The sequence below is a fragment of the Dipteris shenzhenensis genome, chromosome 1, assembly GCF_047967505.1.
Source record: "Dipteris shenzhenensis isolate YYH24624 ecotype China chromosome 1, Dip_SZ_1.0, whole genome shotgun sequence".
Taxonomy (NCBI): Eukaryota; Viridiplantae; Streptophyta; class Polypodiopsida; order Gleicheniales; family Dipteridaceae; genus Dipteris; species Dipteris shenzhenensis.
The window spans coordinates 48,046,497-48,062,023 of record NC_141596.1 but is presented as its reverse complement, the minus strand read 5'-3'; the positions used below and the strand labels follow the sequence as shown (position 1 = coordinate 48,062,023).

At 43.8% G+C, this 15,527-nt stretch overlaps 1 protein-coding gene across 1 annotated transcript in view; it reads right to left on the bottom strand.

The window, feature by feature from the left end:
* Nucleotides 1-233: 233 nt before the first annotated feature.
* LOC147905954 (alpha-mannosidase-like) overlaps nucleotides 234-15,527 on the bottom strand; it is a 155,532-nt gene continuing 140,238 nt past the window's right edge. Inside the window, exons 23-29 of the mRNA XM_087375840.1 lie at nucleotides 9,887-9,999; nucleotides 9,692-9,776; nucleotides 1,492-1,602; nucleotides 1,279-1,377; nucleotides 1,136-1,183; nucleotides 992-1,060; nucleotides 234-822 (exon numbers count right to left, since the gene is read on the bottom strand). Of these exons, the coding sequence (XP_087231966.1) occupies nucleotides 625-822; nucleotides 992-1,060; nucleotides 1,136-1,183; nucleotides 1,279-1,377; nucleotides 1,492-1,602; nucleotides 9,692-9,776; nucleotides 9,887-9,999 (723 nt within the window). The 3' untranslated portion in view covers nucleotides 234-624. The remainder of the gene's footprint in view (nucleotides 823-991; nucleotides 1,061-1,135; nucleotides 1,184-1,278; nucleotides 1,378-1,491; nucleotides 1,603-9,691; nucleotides 9,777-9,886; nucleotides 10,000-15,527) is intronic.

Sequence of the window (15,527 nt, the reverse complement as noted above, 5' to 3'; positions counted from 1 at the left end):
CATACAATGACAATCCCTTACAAAGCACACTACTAATATATAATAATATACATTCAACTATGAGTGTGCCTTACAAAATAATGAACAGCCGGTGTCTCGCCCGCGCCCCCACGTCCTCGCAATCTAGCACAACCTTCAAAGGAGGACTTTAAAAAGACATTCTTAGTGACCGTGCTAAACCAACAACAAAAGCTCATGAACATAGGGAAACTCTCAATGAGAGAAAAATCAATTGATTTCCTCCCCACACCCATGCTATCAGCGGGGAGGTGGGTAAACGCCCTACTACCTGACCTGCCGCTGCTCGATCACCTCACAAAAGGTGGGCATTTTGGGGGGGGGCGCGCGGAAAAAAAAACAGGCGATTGCCATGATTACAAGAACACGCTACTAACTATTGAGATCTTGTAAGGTTCACCTAGCAGGAAATGTTCTGCAGACGTGTGAAGCACACATGATACAGCCATGCCCTCAGAATCAGAGCATTTCTGATGAGCATGAATAAATTTTCATGTTTCTGAATAACTTGATACAACTCCCAACTTACGTCTGCAAAGATGATCCCGTGTTCTCTCTAACTATCACAAGCAATAATGTCTATCATTTTGAGGCGGAATCGGGTGCTCAGGTGAAACTCAAGAGAAATGTCCGAATCTCCATAGGTCCCAGCTCAACCTCGAATTGGATTGGATCAACCGGTCCCCCTCTTAGTGGCTGCTGATGATGATGATTATCACTTCCTTCTATATTCCAAACTAATCGGGGCTTCATAGCTGACTTCTCTTGATTTGCTGAAAGACTTAGCTCCGTAATACTTTTAATCTGCATCGATGCACACTTGAGATCAGAACTTAGCATTGACTGAAGCAAGCCACTACAGGAATATATTTTAGTTTTCCCTGGTACATTTCTTTCCATGAACTCCCAACTCTCAGAGGATCCTCATAGTAATTGATTACATGCAAGGCAAGAGGTATGAAAGAAGTGCTACCTCTTGATTTGCAAAAACTTTCTTCAAATCGATAGATGCTTTTGTAGACAGAACTTTCTCTTCGTTCATCTGAAAATAAGAGAGTTAGGAACTTGTATTTCCCTTTCCACTGTCGCACTATGCTTTCCACAATAAGAGTTTTACCTCGTATAGGTGGGCAAGACGCAACAGGATGTCCCCATCATCAAGTTCCTGTAAATTGCAATTCAGATCTTTAGGTATCCGTCTGCTTTGTGATGGTCTTTATGATTGATAACAAATAATTCAGAATGTCTTGTGCAGTACACCTGTAGGGTTATAAGTGCCACATTTTCTGGTAGGTTATAACCAGGGTCCATAGCCGAAAATATAGGAGAGTGTGAAGAAATCCAGTTTTCTCCTTCACTCTGCCAAAAAAGTAATGAGGTTATGACGCATGCAGAGAAAATTATGAAATTATTCGTTTTGAATGACTTATATTGGCGATATTTGGAATGCATGGCCTTCTTTATGTAATCTACCTGGCTTGTAAATGCAAGCTGCAAAGGAGAATACACTTGTTGTCCAGTAGAGCGACGCCATCGTGATCCATTGTTGACATGGTCAACATGTACAAAATATTTTCCTTGGACCTTCAAAATACATGAGAAACATCTTTGAAAGTTTATAAAGGACATTTCTTCAATCTAAAAAAGGCAAGTGGATGAAGCTGCATCATTTTTGGGCCTACGTCTAGATTTTTGGAAGAGAATAAGAGAGCGTGAACACTAGAGAGTGGAAATTACATGAGATTGAAAGATAAAGAGTGTGTGTGTGTGTGTGTGTGTTTTTGGGGTGGGGGGGGATGTAAAGTCTTTGGTGATATTTCACTATTTCTCTCTTGGGTGCGATATTGGGCTCTTTGGACAATCTGAAGTGAGCATGATTTGGCATACTTGGGTCGGCAGATCCACAAGTCATATGAATCTTTCCGAGCCTCATTGCGGCAATCCTTATATGATGTCTGCCATGAGGGTGATATGGATGCTTCTTGCATAGAGCTTTTCTTTTTATGTTTTTGATCTTTGGGATACTCTCCATTTCGGAGACCTCCCATCATGTAAATTTATGAGCATATAAATATACTACACTGGATATTACCAAAAAAAAAAGGAGTGTTTTTTTTGGGGGGGGGATGTAAAGTCTTTGGTGATCCTACTTTCTCTCTGTTTGGCTTTTTTAGGCGTTCACTGCAGCAATCTTTCTTTGATTGCTTGCAGACCCACTGCATAGATCATGAGATCTTTTTGGCATATACTGAAATTTTCAGTTGATGTAATTGTAGCACCTTTCTTTGAGGTTGCTACTCATATAATATAATCAATCAATGATTTCACCAAAAAAAGTGTGTTTTGGGGGGGGGGGGGATGGGGGGGGGGGGGGGGGCGGACACAGAGAGAGAGAGAGAGAGAGAGAGAGAGAGAGAGAGAGAGTTTGTCTTTAAAAACATGTGGGAAATCAGACTACACAACTCCCAAGACTCTGCCAACCCAGCACTCTAGCAAGGCATTGCTCCTGCTAATAACAGCAAATACTTTTTTTTTTGCAGTATTTGCACATTCGAAATGTCAGGGGGAAAAAAGAGAGGTACCACGATGATTTTCTGCTAAATCTTCAAATGATTTTCCCTCCTCAGCGCCCCAACTTGCTCTTCCCTAGACCACAAGATCCAAGGGAGGCTGATGACCATAGTGGCTGTCAGATCTTCCTTTTACAGCAGAAATGAAATCATATCAATCTACAGGTCCCTATCAATGTACCAGGTCCACCTGGTTGTCTGCCTCTATGAGTTGCCTTTCATTTCTTGGAAACTGAGGTGGAGCTGTAGCCTTTCTCCTCTGGTCATTGCCCAAAAAAGAAAGTGCGGAAATAGTGAAATTTATTGGCATTGAGAGGGGATGTTGGAATGTCTCATGTGATGGAAACAAGACACGTAAGGGTGTATGGGTTTGGCTAAGCATGTAAATATTGGCCAATGAGATGTAAGTGACTGGATTTGCGGACCAATCCTTGTTGGGGATAAGGACCCCAAGCATTTGTATGAGTAGCTGAATTGCCAAAATCAAGGTGATCGCAGATTTTGAGACTATGCCCGTGATGTATTTATATTTTCCAATCATCTTGTTAATTAATAAATTTGAAGTGTGTGTGAAGGAAATGAAGTCCATCTAAGAAGTTGGACAAGCTTGAGTCTCTCTCTCCCTCATCCACGTTTGTGCTTGAGCATTTTCTTGTTTTGAGTTACTCTCCTCGTGCACTCTATTATGTCAACAGCAGGACGCCCGTTTCCCAAATGGTTGCCGCGTTCTTCTCCCACGTGGTGAACTTGTTTTTGTGCATCCATCCTTGTGTGCACTTGGGCTTTTTGCTTCCTTACCACATGTCTACGTGCCTTGGTAGCGTGCCACAGTCCAAATGGTGCAGAGGAAGATCAATTTCCAAATGGCCCTGTGGAGTTTTACACCACATTCTTCTCCTAGATGGTGTACTTGCTTTTTCTACATCTTTGCAGGTCTGCACTTGGGGGCTTTTTCTGCTTTCTCTTGAGGTGTCTACGTGCTTTCAATGCACTTGCTTTTTGTTCTTCTTACTTTTTGTGCTTTCTATGCTTTTTTCTTTCCCTATCACACCCTCCATATCCCCCATTGTTCAATTCTCCCCCTTGCCCTTCATCCACTCTTCCTTGCTGCCGCTGTTGCTGCTCTCATCCCCCTTTCCCGCTTTCCTCCACTCTCCATTGCTGCCAGCCCCTGAACATGAATCGGAACCCTTTTGTTTACCAGCCCACTTCCTGCCGTACGGACACTGCCTTCTCCCTCAGCCCACAAACAGGCCTCCCCTCTCTGTAAATCTCCTCCCCCTCTCTCCCTATCTGCGATACAGCCCTTCCCCCCTCTTTCCCTATTTGCCTACACCCCTCTTCCCTCCTACCCTCCCCCTCTTTTGTGAATCTCCCCCCCCCCCCCCCCGCTGGGTGCGGGAAGCAATGGAAACGGAGTGGAATGCAAGGGAGCAATATGGTTGACCAGTGAAGGCAACCTAAGTGTTGACTGAGTACTAAGACTGGCCTACAAGGCCATACCAGGGCTAAGTGCTAACAAACCCCCCTCCATGGTATAGATGAAGTATCCTCGATACATCGCAGGTATACCCTTGCACAAATTTGTACAGGGAGATCAACATCACATAACAAATGCTGCCAAGTTTAAGGCAATGTATTGAAGAGCCAACACTTCGTCAGTGGGTCCTAAAAGTGTGCCTGGAAGCACTGTCTCTTCAATTGTGCCAAAGCACCCCGCCCCCATGTGAGTCGTGCATGGGCTGCATGTGTCATAGTGAAACGGGGTCCTGTGAAGACTCCTCCCAAATATGTGTAGCACTATCTCCACTAACTCATCTCGATAGGGGAAACTAAGTCGGCGAAGCACTGCGTGTGAGGTGTTAAGGACCATAACCTTGGTCTTCCCAAGGTTGACTGTCAGGTCTCTCTCTCTGCAAAACACCTCTAGGGCCTCCAGATGTCTCTGCAGCCCCTCTGCTGAAGAATTAAGGACTATGTCATCAACATATAGCAGTATTTGTATCATAAGATCGGTTCGTGGTGATCCTTCGCCTCCTAGGCCGTCTATGAAAGAAATGATCTCATCAATGTAGAGCCCAAAACGGGTCGGTGAGAGGGGACAGCCTTGCTTCACTCAAATTGTACTCTCGTCCCAATCCGATAGACCACCTGGGGCACGGACTTTGCCTTTGGCTGCCTCATATAGACTCATCACTCCCCATATCAGTGTCTCTGGGATCTACATCTCCTGTAATCTCTTAATCATGCGGGGTCGTGGGACAATGTCAAATGCATTCCGAAAGTCTACAAAGCATGTGTAGATCTTCAGGTGTCTAGATCTCGCCTCCTCGATGATATCTCTCACAATGAAGATGTGATCTAGGGTAGAATGTTGTCTCCGGAATCTTGCTTGTCCTAGTGCCCGTTGCCCTCAAGCTTCTGTATGACTGCTGAGCTCTCTCTCTCTAGAACCGATCCATAAATCTTGGTCAACGTGCCCAATGATGAGGGTACGGTAATCCCAGTCTCCATAGGGTCTCCAGCTTTGCGTCTCAGCACAATGGTGGTGGTGCTCGAAGCAGGTGGGAAGCCATGACACACAACCTAGTTGAACATCAGTGCTAGGACCAGAGCTAGGACCTCCTATCCGTGTGCAAAGTGCTTAGTCCGTAGGCCCTCATGGCCTTCACTCTCCGATTGTGTACTCGACGGAGTGCAGCTCGTACGTTCTATGTGGTGAACAAGTGACAGGTGGTGGGCCTGGGCATAGAGGACATATCTGACGATGTTTGCATCTAGACATCATAGAGGGAACATGTATATGTGTGCCATATATCTGGGTCAGTGATGGGAATTAGTGGTTTCCCTTCCTATAGAAACCCCCATCCAGTGGTCGGGTCTCCTCCTCGAAAAGATCTGACAATCTCATCCATAATATGTGTGAGGAAAGCCCACCTCTTACGATGTGTCAATTGTTGGAAGATCCTATGCACCTCAGGTGACCCAAAGCCCGCTCGTGTGTGAGGTAGGCTCTCGCCTCTCTGCACTCGTCGTTGAACCAAGGGTTTTGAGGCATATTCCCATCTTGGATCCACATGGTCGGGTCATGGGAAAGGATCTAGTGGCGGTGTACAACTGAGACAAGGGTGTCTGAGGCGCTGGCAAGATCTGTATCATCTCCAAGTAGGATCTAGTGGCGGCGTCTTGTACAATTGAGACAAGGGTGTCGGAGGTACTGGCGAGGCCTGTATCATCTCCAGTAGTGCCCTTGCCCCAATGACTCATGTACACTGGGTCAAGGGCACAGTCAAAGTGGATCTGAATGCGTGCAGGCGTGGAAGGTGCTCTCTCTGTGGTTGGCATAGTGGCAAAGATATGAAAGGCCAAGTATGAATGGTCAGCTTCGACGAGGGGGGGGGGGGAGTATGGCGAAGTCGTGTACCCGTGAGACAAAGTCTAGTGTGCCTAGCAGATAATCTACTGTACTAGACCCACCGCCATGTGGGAAGCAAGTGAGTCTTCCAGAGGATGTCCATCTATGGAGACCATTATAGATGATAAGGTTGTGGATAGCGCCCAGCTCAAGCAGATGTCCATATCTTGTCACGTGTGGGGCATCTGCAGAGTGCCTAAGTATCCTGAGCTCAGTTGCATTGAGCTCCGGGATGATGTGTGGATCTCAGTCATCTGTGAAGTCAAGCAGGCCCACCTGTCTTTCCTATCCGTGCATTGAAATCCCAGAGTAGGAGGATGTCTCCTAGTCTGGAGAACTCCGTGATGTCATCATGAATCATCTCATATGGGCTGTCCCCATCTGTAGTGACCGCTCGTGCATAGGATGACGGGTCTGGAGGGAAATAACACACTGCAATGAAGATAGGTCGAGCATCCGGAAGCTGAATTCGTATCCACATGTGCCGTGCATGCTCCTCTCTCCAAACCACAGATATACATATACTATGCAGTACCTTACCAAGGTCATCCATGTGTACCCAAAACACCATGATTGAAGATTCTACGAAGGAGCATTGGGCCAACCAATTGGTGGGTCCCAATTGATTGATGCCAAAGAGGACCAAGACTCAGATACTTTGGATTCCGAAAGAGTTTGCACATGGATGATATCCTCTACATGAAGAAGTCATGACACCGCCAAGGAGTCCGTGCTCGTGCAGAAGCCAAAGCATCACCTTATATGGTGAAGTCTCCAGATGCAAGGGCATAGTAGGAAGGCATCAAGGAGCAGGCGAGTGGATAACAGCTCAGAGATAATAGTTTAAAGGGGCTACAAATGGAGGGAGTGGAGAATCGTGGCTTCGAATAGAAAGATTGCCACTCAATCGAGATAAGAAAAGGACAAAGAAAAGAAAGAAAGTGTATTATAGTCTACGAAATACCAAAAGGTCTATGAGACTAAACAAAACCAGAGTCACTTAAGGACTGAGAGTCCATCAAAACAAAGATGTCTGACGTTAAGGATTGAGAGTCCATCCTAATGTCTTAAAAGACTTATCTATTACATCAGTTATGGACTGAGAATGGATGAAGATAGAAGGGGATCATTCATTTAGAGACGAAGAGAAGTGTGTGAGAAAGAGAGGCTTGAGCTGCCAGCTTGCCTATCGTATTGGGGATTCTTCGTGAGTGATCGTTGTACCATCCGAGACGTGGACCTGGGTACCTTGGTGGGCTTGGTCACATTGTGGCAAGTCCAATTCTTGTTGTATTGCACTCTTGCACATGTATCCTTGTTATGGTTCTTACAACCATAAGCATTGATCTTTCATTGTATTTTATTTTATCTCTTCTTTTGGTTCCGTCCCGCACTTGCAGCATCACCAACACCACGGTCTACTCCGTAACCATTCCATAGGTACACCATCACTGTGTGATCCACTGCACCATAGCATACGATGAAACCATAAGTAGTATCGCATCAACACCCGCAGTCATAAGTTTTACGCACTTCTTCTTGGTGTAACAAAGTCTAATTTTACTTGTAAGTTTTGGTTTTATTTGGCCTTTGAATGGCTAAGAAATAAGTAGCCTTTAATGGTGAAGCCAAATGTTGCCACGTGGCATCATAGGGGGCTATCCCATAAGCAAATGGTTCTTGACTAGCCTAGGCCTATTCATATAAAAGGGTCCATTGTACTTTGCCATGAATGGTCATTAATGCAATTCACTCCAGCTGAGTTTTCATTACCCTTGGCTGTCTAACTAGGATTGTCTCCTAGCCTAGGAAAGTATTTTCCTAGCCTGTTCTTGTGCAGCCCATCACAAGCACTTGTTATCCCTATAATTCCAGGTATTTTGTACTTCGATGCTCATGGATTATGAAGTTTACATGACATTTCATCATTCTGCACTAAGCCGCTGCTGTTTCTAAGCCCCTAGTCATAGGAAATATAACTAGATTGCCAAACTCTAGTGGCTGGTCTAGTTACATTGGTATCAGAGCGAGAAGGTAATGGCAGGGGCGGATGATCCTTTCCGGAATTATTGTCCATGCCCGAGTCATCTATTGAGGGAGGAGAAGCAGTCAATCCTGGGAGAGGTGGTGCAAACAAGGGAGATGGAACGCAATCGCGGCTTCTGCTAGTAGGTGTGTGCGGGTGGTGACAAGGACGTTGACAGATTATGTTTACCGTTGCCGTAGACGGTGTAGTTCAAGATTCTGCCTATACCATGTACAACAATAGTACTATCAAAATGTAGGTCGGGGGAAATAATCCTTACATCATCTAAGTAAAATTATAATCTGATTACTAGAATGCTATTGCCAGCAAGAAGCGAAGAATATCGCCTCGTTCAAGTTGAAAAGTTGGGCAAAGGCCAATCGCTGAATCGCCACGTGGTATTGAAATAGTTCCATCTTTTCCGCATCCTTGACAGACTGAAACGCAGAGTCTGTAGGGACAAAGACTGTGGTCTGCCGAGGAAGCATCATGAGGTTCAGCCCAGCGATTGCAAATTTCACCCTTGCAAATTTGAGGGGAAATTTCATTTGGGCTGTGGACTGTAAGAAAGGCTAATTTTACTTAGAAGTTTTGACTTTATTTGTCCTTTACGTAATAAGTAGTTTTAAATGGTGAAGCCAAATGTTGCCACGTGGCATCATAGGGGGTTATCCCATAAGCAAATGGTTCTTGACTACCCTAGGCCTATTCATATAAAAGGGCCCATTGTACTTTTCCATCGTAACTTTGAATGAACATTAATGCAATTCACTCCAGCTGAGTTCTCATAACTCTTGGCTGTCTAACTAGGATTGTCTCCTAGCCTAGGAAAGTCTTTTCCTAGCCTGTTCTTGTGCAGCCCATCACAAGCGCTTGTTCTCCCTATAATTCCAGGTACGTTGTACTTTGATGCTCATGGATTATGAAGTTTATACGACATTTCATCATTCTGCACTTAGCTGCTGCTGTTTCTAAGCCCCTAGCCATAGGACATATAACTAGGTTGCCAAATTAGTGGCTGGTCTAGTTACAATTGGCCTTTGTCATCCAGTGATACCACCGAAAGAGACCAGACCTCCTCTCACACAGCTCATCAAAAGCTTGACCTGTTTACTGGCAAAGAAAAAACATTGAGGAGCCCTCTGCAAATGAATTTTTTCTTGCACACCACCAAGGGTCTCTAAGCTCTTCTCACAGATAGGGCATGCGGTATGCTACAGAAACCACATATCAACACGTTTTGTGTGAGACCTGTGGTTGCATTTGGGCAGCAATAGGCATTTGTCATCCTCTTGGAACTCGCACAAGCAGACTGTGCACTCTAGGCCATCTTTCAATGGCCAGAGAAATCCTATAGATGAAGCACTCTCCTCCTCAATTCCCTATGAAAGCCTCTCCTACTCTATCCTCTCCAACTCTATTCTCCACAAAGGCCTACAACAATCAGATATGCTGCATTTCAATATAAACGGCCATCCTAATTTCCTTTCTCAGATAAATAAAAGAAGATACCAGAATTTTTCACATAATATCCATAAAGATAGTCTGAAAGTACGTAAATTTGGATATCTTGACTTTCTTTCCTGTATAAAGAAGAGAAGCAGCTACCACATGTTTCCAATTAAATAAATATATTTAAATATAGTCTCAAAAATCTCTTACAGTCAAGCCTTCGCAGTTACTGCCCAAACAAACAGCCTCATCCAAAGCTTCAGCCACTCCCCTCCCATCATCATGCAGCAAACGCCTGTTACATATATACATGAAGCTTTTGATGTCCATATTGTACAAGGAAAATCTAGGTGCCTGTGATTTGAGTTTACACTAGATCAACAATAGGATATGTTGTGATTAGACCTATGTAGCATGAGCTCCAACTGTCCACTTCCAATGCTTGAGCCACCTACAGCATGGTCTACTAGTACGGAAAATTCAGTAGCGTCATCCTTTATAACCATTCCGAGGTTAACCTGCATACAGACACAAAATGGTTCAAACATTAAGTAGATTTTGCGCACAGAACAAACACATTATGGACCTGGAAAAGTTCTTATAACTTCAAAGTTTTTCATATTAACACGCTCAATATATTGAGATCTGTGACAAGAGGGTTCATTAAATTTTTCACATAATTAAGAGACACCTTGGACACTTTTTTAAGTCTCAGGCTACAAGTCGCATACACCCAGATTGTCGGGAGTAGGAAAATCCTGGCCCAATTGGAATAGTCAGATAAATCTGATAAGGAAATCCCCATTCGTGCCTTTGAGCAGGCATGTTTTAGGCTGAGTGGTAGGATGGACTCTAGAAGATGACAAATAGAACCTGCTATGAGGTTTGATAGTTTACTCTCTCCATGAGCAAACATACATTAAAATGCCGTGTTAGCTTGCTAAGCATTCCCAAGACAAACAGCTACTAAAGCAGACCAGAGTTTGAGTTTAGCTGCCCAACAGGAAATGTTGGCTTCTTGGATCTGAGAACCTGGACTCTTCAGTGTGCTCCTCGCTCATCCCACCTCCTTCCAGCCCGCCTCTCCAACTCGCCTCTCCCTCAGTGTTTCTCCAGTCTGCCTCCCCTTTAGCCTGCCTCTACCTCTGCCTCCTTCAGCCCATTTCACACTCCTTCAGCCCACACCCCTGGTCCCTTCCTACATTGACTCAGCCATCCCTCTCTTCCACCCCTTTTTTGCTCATAGGTGTGCCCTATCCCATCCCCTTCCAACCCCTTCGTCCGTACTGCTTGTACAAACCCATATTGCTCTACATGGAATACAGCCTTTTACTGCCCCCGTCTCGACCCCCTTGCCATTCTGCCTTCCCACCTTGCATTCCTTCTCTCCCGGCTCCTGCCCTGCTTTCCATCTCTCTCTTTCTTTCTTTCTTTCTTTCTTTTCTCTCTCTCTCTCTCTCTTTCTCTCTCTCTCTCTCTCTCACACACACACACACAGACAAACGCACACACACTTTTTTTTTTGGTGAAACCACTGTATTTATAATAAGAAAAACTTTTTCGAATGAGAATAGCCTGGAAAACAAACTTTTCTGAAAAATCAAAAGCAGTGGGAAAACACCTCTAAAGACGATACATCTAAGTCATTTTCATGACAAGCGTCATGCAGAGATAGCAACAAAAGCCTACCATGCATAATCCAAACCAATGTGTATCTCACGAGAGAGACGCTGAATAGCATCAGAGACCGGCTTTAAAGTCAACATGCTCCAGATAACTATTATTAATCAGCAAAAGCCTTCGGCAAGGCAATCTGTAAGTGAGGAATTCATGTAAGGAAAGCCTCAACTAAAGAGCCTCAACTAAAGAGGAGCATGATCTAAATGTGTGAAAGCATGATCAACCCAAATTTGACAAGTAAAGGCATCACAATGCTGTGGATTAACCTGATACCATCTGTCCAAGCATGCCCAATAATGTTACGCTCTAGCCGAGGTAGCATGACCTCAAAAGAATCAGTCGACATTTCCCTTAAAGGATCTATCTTTGTAAATTATTTGTTTGCGCTTCATGTAAAAGATCGGGAGGGAATTAATGTCAAGGTCCTAGGTGAGGGTTGATAGCACCAGACTAGGTAGATCTAAGGCTAAGGGCCTAATGCAAAGATTATGCCTAGAGGCAAAGGATTTAATGCATCCCAAGAGAGGGGTGAAATGTTGCATTAGGAAGGCCCTATATGGATGACATGTGGCATCTAGATCTATCTAGGGAGATGGGACTTGTTGAGGCTAGAGAGAGAAGAGAAGGATTTTCACGTATGTTTTGATATCGGAATTCTCTATCTACTCGTTAGCTTTAGCAAGGTTGGCTGGGAGGATATCCATGGTGCTGCTCCCGTGATCTGCAGTAGGAATAGATAGTTGTGTTATTTGTAACATTTGGTCTCAGAGCCCAAGGCTACGAATTGGAGGGGACTGCACGACGACGACGGACGGTTTTCGAGCGGTGGTCATCCCGTACTGTTATGTGTGTCTGTTGCTAAGCTAGTGACGAGTGCACCTGATAACATCCTATCTAAGCCCGCAGCAACGGGGCATACAGCCTTTAATGATACGGAGTTAATTAAAATGAAAGGACAAGTGGCCAATCATGATGTCATTGTGTTGTTTGACTCGGTGTCAACTCACAATGTGATTAACTCCAAGCTCGTGAAGAGGCTGAAATTAAAGACAAGTCCATCTGACTATGCGTATACAGTCAGGATGGCAGATGGAAGTTCAACTGAAGTATGGGACCAAAGGGTTACCCAGTTGGAGCTTCGTATTCAGGACTATGCTGAGAAGCTTGATTTTGAAATGACCAAGCTTGCTCATGCAGATATAGCCCTGGGTATGGCGTGGCATTATAGGAAGAATCCAGCCATTGATATATCAAATCAAGATGAATGATGTGCTTTATGTCTTACGACGTGAGAAAGATATACCTCAGGGACCGTTGGTTTCCGTGATGGAAATCTGAAAAGCTTAGGAAGAATTTTTATTCCTTTGCACAGCATCGGTAGAGCCGGTTGATGATTCTTCGGCTAGCACTGATGTTACGCAAAGTGGTGAGATGGCCAAGCTGGCTAATCTTATAACAGAGGAGTTCTCTGAATGTTTTAGGGATGAACTACCTTATGGGTTACCTCCAGAGCGGAAAGTTCAGCATAAGATTGAATTGATCCCGGGGGCAGAACCTGTAAATAGACCTCCCTATAGAATGAGTTTTACTGAAGAGGCGGAGGTGCGTAGACAACTGGAAGAATACCTCAAGTTGGGGCAGATTCAACCAAGTTTCTCACCTTTTGCTTCGCCAGTGATATTAAAGAAGAAAAAGGATGATACGTTTCGCCTCTGTATAGATTACAGAGCATTGAATAATATCACTGTTAAGCACAGGTATCCGATGGCTCGGATTGATGATTTGCTAGATGCATTACATGGAGCCGTGATTTTCAGCAAGATAGATCTTAAGTGTGGCTACCATCAGATCCGGATTAGAGCCGAGGATGTGCATAAAACCGCTTTCAGAAGCAGGTTTGGTCATTATGAGTTTTTGGTAATGCCCTTCGGACTTACCAATGCTCCGGCTACATTCGTCATGCTTATGAATGATTTACTACGTCCGTATATCGGAAAGTTCGTAGTACATTTTATTGACGATATCCTGATATTCAGTAAAAGTATTACTGAGCATTGTGAACACTTAAGAGTAGTGTTCAGTACTTTGAGGAAAGCCAGTCTTTATGTAAATAAAAAGAAAACTATACTGTGTATGGTTAGGCTTGAATATTTAGGATTCATAATTACTCCACAGGGGGTAGAAATGGATCCAAAGAAAGTGGCTGTGATACTAACTTGGCCAATCCCTCAGAGTCTGACCGCGCTAGTCTGACCGCACTGCGATCATTCTTGGGGTTTGTCCAGTTTTATAGAAGGCATATCAAAGGATATTCCGAAATAGTATCGCCATTGACTAATCTGACCTCAGATAAAGTACCTTTTATATGGGGACAGAAGCAACAAGAAAGTTTTAACACCATAAAACAAGCTGTTTCACAGTATTAGAGAGTGCTCTAATGACCGAGATTAGAGAAACTCAAAAAGTGGACGAGTTTGTCCAGAGCTTATGGCCTAAAGCTCATGTGTTAAAACCCGGGGAAAATGAAAAGGATACCCTCGCATCCAGAAAAGGCCAAACTTATGCAAGATATACCATAAGGGATGGTATGCTGAAAAGAAATGGCAAGGTTGTAGTACCTAGTCAGAATAATCTCAGGCAGAGAGTCATTCGACAGTGCCATGATAGCCCATGTGCGGGACATCCAGGAGTCGAGAAGACATATGATCTCGTGAAGCGAGATTTCTTTTGGCCAAAGATGAAAAAGCATATTCATGAATATGTGACACGGTGTTTCTCGTGTCAGGTAAGCAAGGCCGAGCGGGTGAAGCCACCCGGACTTTTACAGCCCTTGGAAATACCACTGAGTAAGTGGGAGAGCATTTCCATGGACTTTATTGTAGGGCTGTGGATTTTCACCTTTGTTTTGATATCCGAATTCTCTGTCTACTCGTTAGCTTTAGCAAGGTTGGCTGGGAGGATATCCATGGTGCTGCTCCCGTGATCTGCAATAGGAATAGATAGTTGTGTTATTTGTAACAGATAAGAAGATCAAGCATTATGTTGAAAGTTATAGCCTGGAAGCATGGGCTGTAATTCCTTCCAAAGATCAACTAGGCGCAACTGAAGCAAAAAATCAGACCATGCCTGTGTTTCAGAAGCCAACATATGAGTGTGGCCTGAGGTGTTGTCACTCAATTGAGGGGCATTATTAAAGTCACCATAAATGAAGGCATGTTGTCGCCATGGAAAGCTATGCATGGCAGCCCAGATCAAAGCTCTATCATGAGAAGATTGGGGGGCATAAACTGATGCAAATTCAAAGATTTCCCCTTGAACAAGGCATTGAATGGAAGAAAATTATAATGGCATGCTTTGCATACTCCTTAACTGGATCAAAGATATCATCCACTTCCACCATAATGCCAGTGGTGGGAAGTGGATCTTTCCAGCCCTTGCGGGTGTCTTCAAACCCTTCATGCATAACCTCATAAACAAGCTAAGCCTCAGCATAGTCATGAAGGGAATCATCTGAATCCATCACATGTTTTTGTTTTTGTTGGAAACCAACTTGTCATTATGAAAGGTTTTCTCAGAGGAATAATCTGCCATTTGAGTCAAGGAAAAGGAGAAACAAGGAACAAAATGGAAGGCTTGGAAGCAACAAGGCTTTACAAAGAGGAAAGGACAGCAAGTACAACAACAGCAGAAAGTACGGATAGTACGGATTCTGACGATGCGGACTGTAGGGATTCTGACTATACGGATTTCTGACTGTACAGATTTTTGACAGAAAGTACAGACGGTATGGATTTCTAATAAAAAGTACAAACAGTACGGATTTATGACTCTCTCTCACACACACACACAGTTTCTCCTTCTTTTTTGGTGAAAATATTGTTGCTTTTATACTACAAGATAAGCATCCCAAAGCAGGATATGCTCAAAATACATCAAGCAAAGATGTCAATATATGACAAATATACATCCTGATCTAGAGACCCTGTTTGCAAACAATCATAAAACGATTGTTGCAAGTACCTGCAGAAAGAAAGTCGCGTCACCAAAAACTCTATGATTTCTCTCTCTCTCTCTCTCTCTCTCTCTCTCTCTCACACACACACACACACTCACACACACAAACACACTTTTTTTTGGGTTCAAAACTTTGGATGTTTTATATTACAAGGTGGCTATCTTAAAACTGGGAAGCTGAAAAAGTATATCAAGAGAAAATCCCCACATAGAACAAATATACATCATAATCTATGTAGTGAGTTTGCAGACAATCAAAGAGCGATTGCTGCAAAGAACGACGAAAGAAAACAAAAGTAGAAAAATCACCAAAGACTCTATGGTTTCTGTCTTTCCACAGAGTCTAGAGTGC